This window comes from Motacilla alba, chromosome 7 (genome assembly GCF_015832195.1).
Source record: "Motacilla alba alba isolate MOTALB_02 chromosome 7, Motacilla_alba_V1.0_pri, whole genome shotgun sequence".
In the NCBI taxonomy this organism is placed as follows: Eukaryota; Metazoa; Chordata; class Aves; order Passeriformes; family Motacillidae; genus Motacilla; species Motacilla alba.
Window position 1 is genome coordinate 13,380,782 of NC_052022.1, and position 12,251 is coordinate 13,393,032.

The 12,251-nt window shown below is 39.4% G+C and overlaps 1 protein-coding gene across 1 annotated transcript in view; it reads left to right on the forward strand.

Annotated features, from left to right (window-relative positions):
- Window positions 1–12,251, forward strand: part of CNTNAP5 (contactin associated protein family member 5) — a 273,054-nt gene that overhangs the window by 177,883 nt on the left and 82,920 nt on the right. Inside the window, exon 13 of the mRNA XM_038143362.1 lies at window positions 9,829–10,029. Coding sequence (XP_037999290.1) covers window positions 9,829–10,029 — 201 coding nt within the window. The remainder of the gene's footprint in view (window positions 1–9,828; window positions 10,030–12,251) is intronic.

Below are 12,251 nucleotides of genomic sequence, written 5' to 3' on the forward strand. Positions count from 1 at the left end.
CCTTTGCTGTTGAATCTCCTAAGAACTGAAACAGAGTTTCACCTTTCTGTCTGAATATCGTTCCTTGATCTTCAATACGGGAAATGTGCTCATTTTTATTATTTATCATATAAATATGTGTGATCAAAACATTGTCAGTGCTTTTTATCTCTGCTGAAGAAGTAGGATTTTTGACAAACACCTTGCATTTGCTTTCCTCAAAAAACCTTATCTGGCAGAAATCCAGAAGGCATATACCTGATTTTCTCTCTATCTGTAATGAACTTCCTGACATTCTCATAACATTGGTTATGAGCAAGGTGAAGGTGGGGAAAACTGGCAGAACAGCATAGCATGGAAAACTTATGCTTCTGGGTCAACTAAATATGGTTTGGGTGCCTTAATCACAAGAGCTTCTTTTCTCTCTGGGAACTTCTTTTATTTTCATTCTCATAAAAATTGTTTGCAGTAATTGATTAAGTGCAAAGCAGGAAAACAATTACTTTTTGTACACAGAGATGGATTCTCAATTTGCTTCTTTTTTCAGATGATGCTTCTGCTTAGTTTTCTGAAAGTGCTCCATATTCAGGGAAAGGTGAAATACAAAATTCTGTGTTGTTACACTAGGTGCATAAAATGAACAAAAAAAAATTTTTGTTCTATGGCATAAATCTGTAACACACCTTCTGTGAATGGAGAAATGTGGATGGCTTCCATGTGTGGGGAGACTAAACAAATTAAAAAGATAGCTGGGGGGAACTGTCACAGAAGAGCGTGGAGATCATGTGTGGCATGGAGAAAACACATGGGAATTGATTCCTTTTCATCATATATGTTCCCATGTAAGGGACACCTAAATGATTGTGCAGTGGGATTTGGGAGTTTTTGTTTGCTTGCTTTTTCCTGATGCAATGAATTCAACTTGAAACCACCACAGGACAGCAAGGAGGCTGATAATCAAGAGAGGGAGTAAAGCCCATCTGGAAAAAGCCCCAGTTTTGTCTGAGAGATTCAGAAGCTGCAAGTAAACATGGAGGTTTAGTTGCAGCTTCCCACTCACTCATCTGTGAGGCAAAGACCATTGGGAAATGGGAATGAGCTTCAGGAAAACCTTTTGGCTTCCCTGGGTTTCTCTTCACCCTCAGAGGCAGAGGTGGGCTCCTGGGCTAAATAAAGCTTTTATTTTACTCAGGCTGGCAGTTCTTTCTGTATAAAGTTCAAGAAGCAGTAACCTCTTTATGCCCAAAATGTGTTCAAGCTGAAGAATTTGGAGGTGGAATGGAAAATTCAGGGCAATGACTCATTTAGTGTTTTTAAAAGTGGAGGTGCAGAGAGCTCATGCCTTCTGGGAATTACAGTGCCTTTAATCTGTGAAGGATGAATTCAAGGAAGAAATCAGACCATCAGAAATGAGCAGCATCATTGCATTTAAAGAAAAGTGGTTATTAAATGTTCACTTACCTTTTTTTAAAGTTCTTTCTAATTCTAATTGAAGTTCCTTTGTATTTTTTTGAGTTCTTTCTAACAGCATTTTTACCTGTTTAATTGAAGGGATTCAGATAGGGAACTTGTTTGTAGCCAGTTATTAGCTGGGGCAGATAAACACCGATTTCTTGCATAGGTATCTGGTCATAGGTACCCAGTGTCTGGTGTGGATATAGAAATATCAACATTACAATTTAGTTTACTGTGTTTATGTTTGCAGTGGTTTCTCTAAAGCCTGTCAACTTTAGAGCCCACTGCTGAATAGAAATTCTGAATAAAGCAGAAAATTGTGATTGGGTGTGTTGAGAGGGAATTGAACAGTTATACAAAGACGGAGAGAGAGAGAGATAAGGGAAAGGAAATGTTGCAGGGAATAAAAAAAAAGGAAAAAAGTATTAAAAAACATAAAGTCAATTTTCAGCATGGCAAGAAATTTAACAGTAGTGTCACAGAATATCTGATGAATAGCTGATACTAGAGTGGGTAAATGTACTTATCCACTGTCTGAAGAAGTGGCTGAAAAAGCAAGGTGACAAAAAACTATTGCTGACATGCTACTATTTACTAATATAGTATACTATAAGTATAGCATACTTATTGGTCAAGAAGTGAGAAGAGTGTATGAAGCACTTTAAAAGGATCTTACCTTGGGGGCTGTTTATTTCTACTAGAGGTAAAATATGTTATTGAAATAGGAGGTTGTCAGGAACACTAATGTGCTTAATAAAAGGCATAGAAAGATATCTGTACAAAGAGAGGTTAACAGAAAATAATCCAGGACTGTTTAGAATGGGAAGACTCAAAGTGAAAGGAGCTCACTGACAGAAGCAATGCTCATTTTAATTTTCTTACAATAGGAGGGGACAGTTCAATGACAGTGAAAGACAAAACCCTCAAAACTAAATCTAAAAGGAAAAGACAGCACCTTATTAACATAATGTTGTTTTCACCTTATATACCCGCTGTACACAGAGCAAAGTCATTTTCACGGGCAAATTCATCAGTTGCAAGAAATCCACACCAGATATGCATCTGTGTGTGGGCAAGTGAACCAAAGGTATGTGCCCAAGCCATTATTGGATGCAGCTGGATGCCATGGAGGACACCATGAGGATGTGAATGGGTCCATTCAGGGATTATTAAATTGGGGTGGTTGCACTGAGTGCTTTATGAATGCATCTGGCATGTTTCCAGGGCCATCCACATGGCAATGTAAGCTAGCTATGCTCGCTTATCCTCGGTCTCCAGTCATCTGTGGGGGTCTATGGCCACACCTTTTGACATAAAGTGCAGAAAGAATGTGTTGTGTCATACTTTGGGGTAGTGAACAGCCACCAGGGCTGGGAAAGATTTTCCTTGTAGGCTGGTTGTTTGATAATCAGTCCACTTGAATTAATCTTAATTGAAGTTTCATAATAGTCCATAGAAAAGATGACTGATAGAGCCTCTGAACCTCAGGTCTGTCAGTCTTTCTGTCATTGTGAGGTTTATTTTTTTCGTGTTGCTTAGAGATCTTTTGGCCTCTCTGGAATACTACTTAAATGCTAATGACCATGTTCTCCAGGACAAAGCCTATAGACATGCAATCTACTTCCATGCGCTTGTTTTGCTGTCCTGTTTGAAAAGTGGAATGAACTTTTTTCATCTCCTTCTGAGTAAATTTTACCCTTGAATTCTGAAAGATTTACTTGCAGTACACTTGAGTCATCATGTCACTGTACTTCTCTACTGATGCTGTTCTACAGTATTCAGACTCTGGGCTATCAAATCAGTAATGCTTAGAAATTGCCATAACTAGATCAATGGTTCAGTTTATCTTTGCCATATATTTTTCCTGTCCTCAAATAGTTTTCCTTTCTTCTCCTTTTTTTACTTTCAGGATTACAGTTTGGGTAAAGATGCAACCTTATCTCAGGTCTTGCTGCTGGTCCAAGATCTATTTTTGAAACTGCCCCAATGAAAAAATCATTAATTAACAAAAATGTATCTCTACTTGTTGCAGATCATTTATGTTTTGGAGTCTCATCTCAAAGTGCAAATACTTCTACTTTCTCTGATGCAAGAAAAAGAAAGTTTTATTTTCTCTGTCTCAAAAAACTGTATAGAAACTTTCTAAATCTCAGAAATAGTAAGGGATTTAAATAAGATGTGAAGTAGATAATCAAAATTATACTTGCAATTTTTTACAAGTTGCATCCTTTTTTTCATTCAGCTAACAATAATTAAGATTTTTATTCTTCCAAACAGTACATATCCCCATTGATGTTCCTAAAACAATCAGTTGTATTATTGTCCATGGAATCCATCTTTTCCTTTGTTTCCACATATGAATCTCAGCTCATCTGCTTATAGAATTCCTTAATCTATTTACCATAAGAAACCATCTCCTTTTTGCTTTGTGTAGCAATTACACAGATGCAGGAGTCACCATGTACTCAGCCCTTTTTGCATTTTTTGTGGACTTGGGAAATTCTCAAATGAAGAGTAGGGCTGCCCCCAGGCAGGCTGGAGCAAGAACAGATAGGAGGAGGTCATGCCCTTAATTCTCCCTTTTGGAACAACAATTTAAATGATCAAACTCCCTCTACCCTGTAGCTTACTCTCTGTAGTTATGATTGACTTTATCACGAGAGAAAAAAAACAAATGGAAATTCCTTACAAAGTATTTACTACTGTTTAGATTAAAGGCAGCCCTTAAAGATTAACAGTTGATCCCTCAAACACTACAGGTCTTTAGGCACACTGTAGTTCTGACAATTGATATGGTTCTCTTTTGAATCTTCATTAAATACTCTTCCAGAACCTTGGGGAAGGAGGGTGCAAGATATCACAAAAGAGGTGTCTTGTTGTCATCCATCAGAAACATCTGACACAGTCATTCTGCTGAGAATTGCCTTGAGTGCATTGCAGTGCCCTGGATGGATGTGGCTGAATCAGAACTCAGGAGGAAGCTGATGAGCAGAAAACAAGCTGCAGAAGCATATATTGCTGGGTCAGCCAGCAGGAAAAAAAAATATATAGATACAAAAATAGTAATGGGATGCTTTCAGAGAAGACCCAGGAAACAGCTCTTTGGAGTCAGTGAATTAAACTGACTGTGATAAGAAATTGCTCTTTTAATATCCTTTGAGGGGAATGTATATTAGAGTAGCTGGGTTGACCTGCCACTGCAGCTTAGAACAGTACAGTGTTTAAGATGAAAAGTCTTTCCTTTTTTGTGTACTTTTAGTTATAAGTACAGCATTCAGGATAAAATTTGGCATTCAGTGTGGAGCACCATGAAACAAATGCATTGTATGAGCTCTGAGGGTTATTTTTTTCTCTCATGTAGCATTTACCGTATGTTTGGCTTGTTGGCAATTTAATCAGTCTGAATAATCTTGTTTTGTGACAAACCTCCTAAATCACAAAGGAATGATGCAGTTTGCATGGGTGGAATGTGCTCTACAGGGATATTTCAAGTTGAAGAATAAAAATGAGAATTAGACAATGCAGAATTCATTGAAAGCCAGTTTTCCAGCTGCTCTAATTTCCCACAATTTAATTTGTGTGCCGTCAAAAGCAACTTGGAGGTTTCCAGCAAGATGATAGAACTATGGGCTAGGCTAAACAGAGAGTCTAAAATGTGCTTAATGCATTGCAGTCCCATGCTGTAAAAACATCTCCTAGGGCCAAATGCAGACAGCATAATATCCTAGTGAATTGGACCATTAAATAAAACTGTGAAGTCATAAAGCTGTAGCATTACCCTGAAATTAAAGCATTGTCACCTTTGAATTATGGAAATAATTTAACAAGCATTTAAGAAATCTGCTTTTCAGGGCTGCATTAAACTATTCCACATTATACAATAGAAGATGTGGCTGCAGTCTCCTACTTGGTTTTGAATGACTTCCAGCTTGTGTTTAGTTTGAAATTTTACCAAGCTGAGAAAGTAATAAAAGAGTAGAATGGAGTAATAGAAGATAAAAATTAACAGTAACCTACGCCTGGACAACAGCTTTTTAATTCTCATTGCAGATTCCTAAGTGCAAGAAGAGCTCATTAAATGGAGTAAACAGGAAAAAAAATGTGTAGTATGGACAGATGCAAAAACATAATGATAACTTCTTAGTTGAAATACATGAGAAGAGAGCTTTATCTGGGTAGTTTAACCTTTTCCAGGTATGGAAATGACTAGAAGGAGGTAGTGGCACTCAGCTTGGTTTGCACCTGTGATTACAGTGCTATGTAAAAACATAATGTAAACAAAACAGAGCAAAGATTAAATAAAAATACCTGCATTATGAAACAGGAACAAATATTTGAAGCTCCATTTTCAAAAGCTGTGGGCATTACTGGTGTAGAGTTGTGCCTCTAAAGGCAAATGCCAAAGCTGGAGCTCAGGTGCAGACAGCTGCTCACTGTTTGCTGGAGTGATCTGTGGGCACATTCAGATGGCAGCTACATGTCTCACACAGGTCCTGAACCTGCCTCAAGTGCCAGATCACAGATCATTGTCAGGAGGCTTCAGAGGACCTGCCAGTCAAGTAGGGAGGTAGGATGCCTTGACCTCAGACTGAAGCAGGCAGTGATATTTTGGGAGCAGCCCTTGCTAAACTTGTGCAAGTGAATTTGAGAAAATAGAATGATCTTTTTCTAATTATTGCCAAGTTTGAGGTGGAGAAACTGGGAGTTGAATAAAACTTCAAGGGCTGATCTGAAAGGTGATGGTCTTCAGAAGAAATGTTGAGAATATTTCTGAGTGGTTTTCTGATCTATGGAAGCAGATGCAATGGTCTAACTATTGTCTTGGAATGGTTCAAGGATTTACTGCCCTCTAGCTCTTAGTAACTTCTCTCTCAACCAGTGGAAATGCAGGAGGGAGCACTGTTGGCTCTTCTACTCTGTCCAAAGCAATCTAAAGTTCAAATAATTTCCTGTCTCACTTGCTGAGTTTAAACAAATGTGTCCTTTTGGAAGAATGAAGTTTGTTTTTTGAGGTTTTTCTTCTGTGATGTGAATGTAATCCTTAATTCTTGTAGCAGGTTTTCTGACTTTGTATGCATTTCCTCACCCCTCTACACCTCATGTGCTGCTTTCTAAAATGGAAGTACTTACTCTTTCCCTGGAAAGTGGGAAGAAGTGTGACTGAGATGGTGGAATAGATTTCTCTTCCTTTTCTTCCTCTCACCTCGTTGCCACCAGCTCTCTCTGTGTTGTGTTGAGCTGCCCTTCTGGTTTGCTTGCTGGTGGCCGTGACTTTCCTGTCACTAGATCAGCAAGAAAAACACAGATCTTTTTTGAGAAGCTGAACTGATGGGCACCTTTACTTCAAAGGTGAAGCACAGAGGGAATCTTTGAAGTGACCACTAAGGCATATATCTGATCTATAGAAGTATTAAGCCTAAAAGACTAGGCATATGTAGATTAGGAAATCTCTGAAATGTAACTTCAAAATTCTTCTCATCTGAGTAACTTTTTAAACTCCATTCTGATGTACTTGCTAAATCACATTAACTTTGAATACAGAAAGAAACTTGATTTGTTTTTCCTTTCCCTTTGCAAACTAGAGGATGGAAAATAGGTCAACTTATTTCTAAATGATCCTGTGGAGAAAAGCAGGTCTAGAATGTCAAAGTTCAGATCTTGGGACAGCTGTGTGCAGCTGCAATGATAACAAGACTGCTGAAAATTAATGAACACTTATAGAGGAAGATAAGAGGAAGACCTGTCACAATGCCTATCCAACACCCCTGTTAATGAGTGCTGGCTGCTTACAGTATATTTGCTGATACCTTGTCCAGCCCCATTTCAAACGTGTCAATTAATTATATTTCCAACACTTTTTTTGGGAAGACAGTTTTGTGCGATGCTATTTTTAATCAGCTTTTCCTAGTATTCCTTCTTCGCTTCTAAATTGCTAGCTCTTGGTGCTTTTGACTGTTCAGGTACCCACATGGCACCTCTCTTGATGCACAGCCTGGAAAGTACAGCAGTGTTAACCACTGTACAGCTAGAGCATTAGGCTGCTCTACTTCCTGAGCAGTGCTGTAGCCACTATTGTGATGCATTGATTTCATTGCATTTTCTTAAAATTATGTTCAGAACTCTCAGTGGGAAGGTGCTTTTCACAGCCCACCTGGAATTTCAGTGACCAGTATATTCCATCATCTCCTGGTTTTATGTCTCACATTATCAGCAACTCAGTGTTTGTCTTTTTAGTAGATATTTCAGTTAAGGCAGAACTTAAACTTCTATCAGCTTTTGTGAGAGGAAAGTTAACTCACCCTCAACTGCTTCTGAAAAATCCACTCTGTTCTTGTCAATATTGCCTTGAGAGAGCAAAAGAAAACAGAGGGACTGGCTGATAAAGATAGCTACTTTAAGATGTACAAGATGTCTGCTATGAAGTCATTGAAGTCTATTGTGTTCGAAGCAATATATGTGCAGGACTGTGCAGGGTATTGTGCTACAGTGTTCACTGTGATTACAACCACTGGGACAAGTATTACAAGCAATACATTTGGAGTATTTCTTATCATTTTAATCTGACTTTCGTGTATCACACATTGCAGCAACGTTTCTTTGAGCTCCAACTCTAAGAGTCCACAAGCAGCTCCCTGAAGTCAGTAAGAACCACAGAATTGCAGACATAGGAGCAAACTTTCTGCCTACCATCACAGAAGTGACGAGAGGGTTGTGAGTGAATGTGTGGTTTGCTGTGTGTAAACTGGCCTTACAGTTAATGCAAGTTAATTTCTCTGTCACTTGCAGCCAGGTCTTAGAGCAGACCTCTTTAGATAGTCTCCAGATGGTTGTTGTTACTTGCCTGTCATTTTAATGCCTCCATAATGACAATCCATCAAATCATCTGTGTCTTTGCACAGATAGTCCATTTAGGATTTTTATACACCTATTAGCATTCTGTTGAAGTAATCTGGGGCATATATGTAGCTCAACGAAAAATACTTTGACTGCAATGCATTGTAGTGTCCACAGAGCTGTTGGGCTCATCATGCCAGTGTACTGGGGAGTTACTGGAAAGCTCAGGCCTGGAAGAACTCAGGCCAGGTAATGTAGTAAAGCCATCTGAATCCTTAAATGCACAGTTTTTAAAATCAGCTTAGAAAAGATATGATTGATTGTTATCTAGGGTTTCCCTGATGAAGCATAAAATAACAAAATAGAAATCTATTGCCTAGATCTCACTTCTTCCTCTGTAACTGTCTGCGTGTTTCTGCAAGTGAGATTGAAATCTCCTTCTCATCAAATGATTGAAAATTGCTGCCTTAAATTTTTGCCCTGTCAGTATCTTGTATCCTCCCTAGGCAAGCAGGGTCTTTGATAAAGAGGAAATTTGCTGGTTGTGACTTTTATAAATAGTGTTGGGCATGTTCAGGGCTCAGTCCTGTGAATCCTCGTTGAAGAGTTTGTCTTTAAATCTGTGTCAGCTCAGCAAATTGGCTGTTCAGACTGTCCATTCTATCTTGCCCATTGCTATAGCAGAACCAGCTGGGAAAAGCCTCCCTGGAAACTAATTGCTTCTAAGTGTGGTGTTCTCATTATGCCAACCCCAATGCTGATCGTGAGCTGGGTTGTAGGGTGCAGGTTGTGCTTAAGCCTAGTTTCTGCTTTCTGTCACCTACACAATCCCTTGCTCTGCCTGTAAATGCAATGAAGGAAAGGAGAATGGGCTACCCAGCATGAAGAAGCATCAATATTTAGAGTTAACTACAGATGCCAAGTCAGATGGCATTCTGTACCATCATCCAAGTAGGGCATCACTCAACTTGTATGCAGAAAAATCTGAGAACTGAGTGAAATGAGTGATCTGACTTCCAGCTGGGTGGTAAGAACATACTCTCAGTTTAACTTTCTGGCAAGAGATTGTGCTTTCTGCTTATGGTGAGTTTGTGCAAGCTCATCAGCTGTAGTTGTCTGCTTCCATTTGTTGTTACAACAGCATGGGCTGTGCTCTCAGGAAAAAGGTGAATGTTACCCCCATAAGCCATTTTACTATGTGTTTTCTCTCAGGGACAAAGCCAGCTGAAAGGTATCTAATTTTATACAGGTATCTGGTAATAGAAGAAGCTGAAGGTCTCCTGTGCATCCCAGGAAGCTTGTAGTTTCTGTCTTGCTCAGCAGGCAGTGTAGTGTTTGCTTGAGCTGGTTCAGGGAGAAACATCTTTGTGGCCACACTGACCTTTAATGAAGACAGACCTGGTTGGTGTTCTTCACAAAGTGCTCATTTTGGAGCTCAGGGTCCTGCTGATGGTCTGTCCACTGCAGTAAAACATTACATTTCAGTTGTTTTTTTTTGTTCCCTGCTTGTTGGAAGTGTTTTGCTGTTAACCTCCCGTTCAATCATTTTTCATTTAACAGAAGATAAGATCTGGACTGAAGTGCAGCACAACAGCACAGGGCTGACCAGAGTGCAAGGAGCTGGTCCAGAGAAGCCCTACACCATGTCCTTCAACTACAGCAGCAGTGCAGAGCAGCTGGAGGCCGTGATCAACAGTGCTGAGTACTGCGAGCAGGAGGCAGCCTACCACTGCAGGAAGTCACGGCTCCTCAACACCCCGAGTGAGTGCCACCATCCCAAATCTTTCCTTCTTATCTCCCACTGGTTGTACAGCAGGTAGAGGCCACTCTGCAGCTAAGGAGAAAAAAATACCCAAGCCAATAAATAGCCCCAAGTTAATAGTAGCAATATGGAATAGAGTGAAAAACCTTTTACCATTTTGGATTCTTTTGTGCAGTGCCTGTGCTCTGGTACAAGAGGGCCTGAGCTCCACAGGGGAGTTTTCACTCTATAAGTTTATGCATGCCCGGACTCTGAAAACTTCTACAATTGAAAGTGCTACCTAGAAACCACAAAAAGTGTATTTAGCTTATGGAAAATGGATGTGTTTATTCATTTACAGTTTTTACCTGTATATTAAAGATAAAAAGCAGCCAGATTGCACCAGACTCACAATGTTGTGTAGGGGAGGGATGTAACCTCTTCTGAGTCCCACAGCACTGAATATGATGTTCAAAGTGCTTGGTAGTACAGTTCCTGGGGAAAAAGTAACTTTCCCCTTGCAATAGAAGGAATAAACTTTTTCCCTTGTCTTAATGTAACAGAAAAAAGGAAGCAGAGGGTCTCACCAGTTTGTGTTTCTCTGCAGCTCCAAATTTCCAGTGGCTACTCAGGATGTCTGGCTTCCTGTCAACTCTGTCTTGATGTCAGGATTTTATGTTTGTTTATCTGGAGAGATGAATGACATTAAGGGCAGACTTCTGAATGACTTCAAAGTCTCCTCTGTTACTTACAATGTCTGTATTGTCCTGGTGATTATTTGATTATTAGCAACTCTTAAATTTGTTTGTAGTTTAGAAGAAAGATCATGGAAAGCCTGAAGGGGAGTTTGCAGTAGGAGTTCCTATTGTCTTAAAAACATATTGCCTAATGAGATGTGTCAAAACCCTTCTGGTTCCAGCAAAGTTACTCTAACACTGAATTTTATAGATCCAGTAATCAGATGCCTTACAGTCAGTTTATTTTTAAAAGCTGTGAATTATGTCTTTTGTTATCATCAGATTTACCAGCCAAGAATTGCTTGTATTGCTAATCTTTTTTTAAAGAATGAAATGTTAATATCAGCATCCAGGGTAGAGCACAAAGGGAAAATAAATTGTGGGCATAATTGCTCATAAAGAAGTGGAATTGATGTCTTACAAGTACTTTCAATGTTGCTGGCTTCTGTATCCCACAACACACTTGATATGGCTTAATGGTAAAACCCCACAGAGGCTGTTTTCAAAATGTTCTTTCAAGGATGAATGCCACAATGTCAATGTTAGAGCAGGTCTGCATGTGTTTATTTTTGCACACTTCTGTGAGGCACTTAGTCAGGTATATGCAGGAATGTTCACTATGAATGGGTCTGGACATGCCTCTCATATGTGGAACCTCTCTAAAGCTGTGGGGCACTTCCTGAGAACCAAAACTTTGGCAGAAAAAAAAAAAAAGTAAAGATAATCTTGTGTAAATTGACAGTGTGCAAACTGTGCATCTTCAGGGCTAAAGCTATCAAACAACAGGCAGACTGGCCAAGAGAGCTCCTGACAGGCAGCTCATCCTCTGCTTGTCCAGGACCAAAGCTGTGGCTGATTCTTCAAGGGAAAGGATGTGGGGATGCTGTCCAGCACTCTGGCTTGTGCTCTCACAGCTGGAGCAGTGCCACTGTGGTCCTGACAGTTGACCACACAAGAATTGCACAACTCATTTAGTCTTTTCTGCAGCTCCAGCTGAGAAATAAAAAACAAAATGAAATTGCAATCTAGTGCTGTGCAATGTGGTAGATGTCATCATTTTTTTCCCTCTTTTTTTTTTCTTTTAGTACGATTTTTAATTGCACTTTCAAATTTTCCTTTTTTCATCCTGAGCTTTCTCCACAGTCTAAGGCTTTAAATTTGGCAAGATGTGAAACATGCTCAAAAATAACATTTCAGTTCTTGAAATAACAAGATGAGGGTAATTTGTTCTTAAGTGAGTATTAAGTATTTTTGTAGAAAAGCATTATTTTCCCCAAGCTCTATTAATCGGTATTAATTTTGTAGTGAAATGCTGTTGTATTACTAGAGACCAAGTAGTGCTAAACACTATAGGTGTCTTGAAGAGTTCTAAGACTTAAGGAATTTCCACTCCTAAACTTGAAGATGAGCTACAAGTGTGAGTGACCTCAGGGTATTTTGCTGGACCTGCTGCAGAACATTCTCACCTGTGTTGTTTTTGCCAGATTTGGGGCCAGAGTAATAGA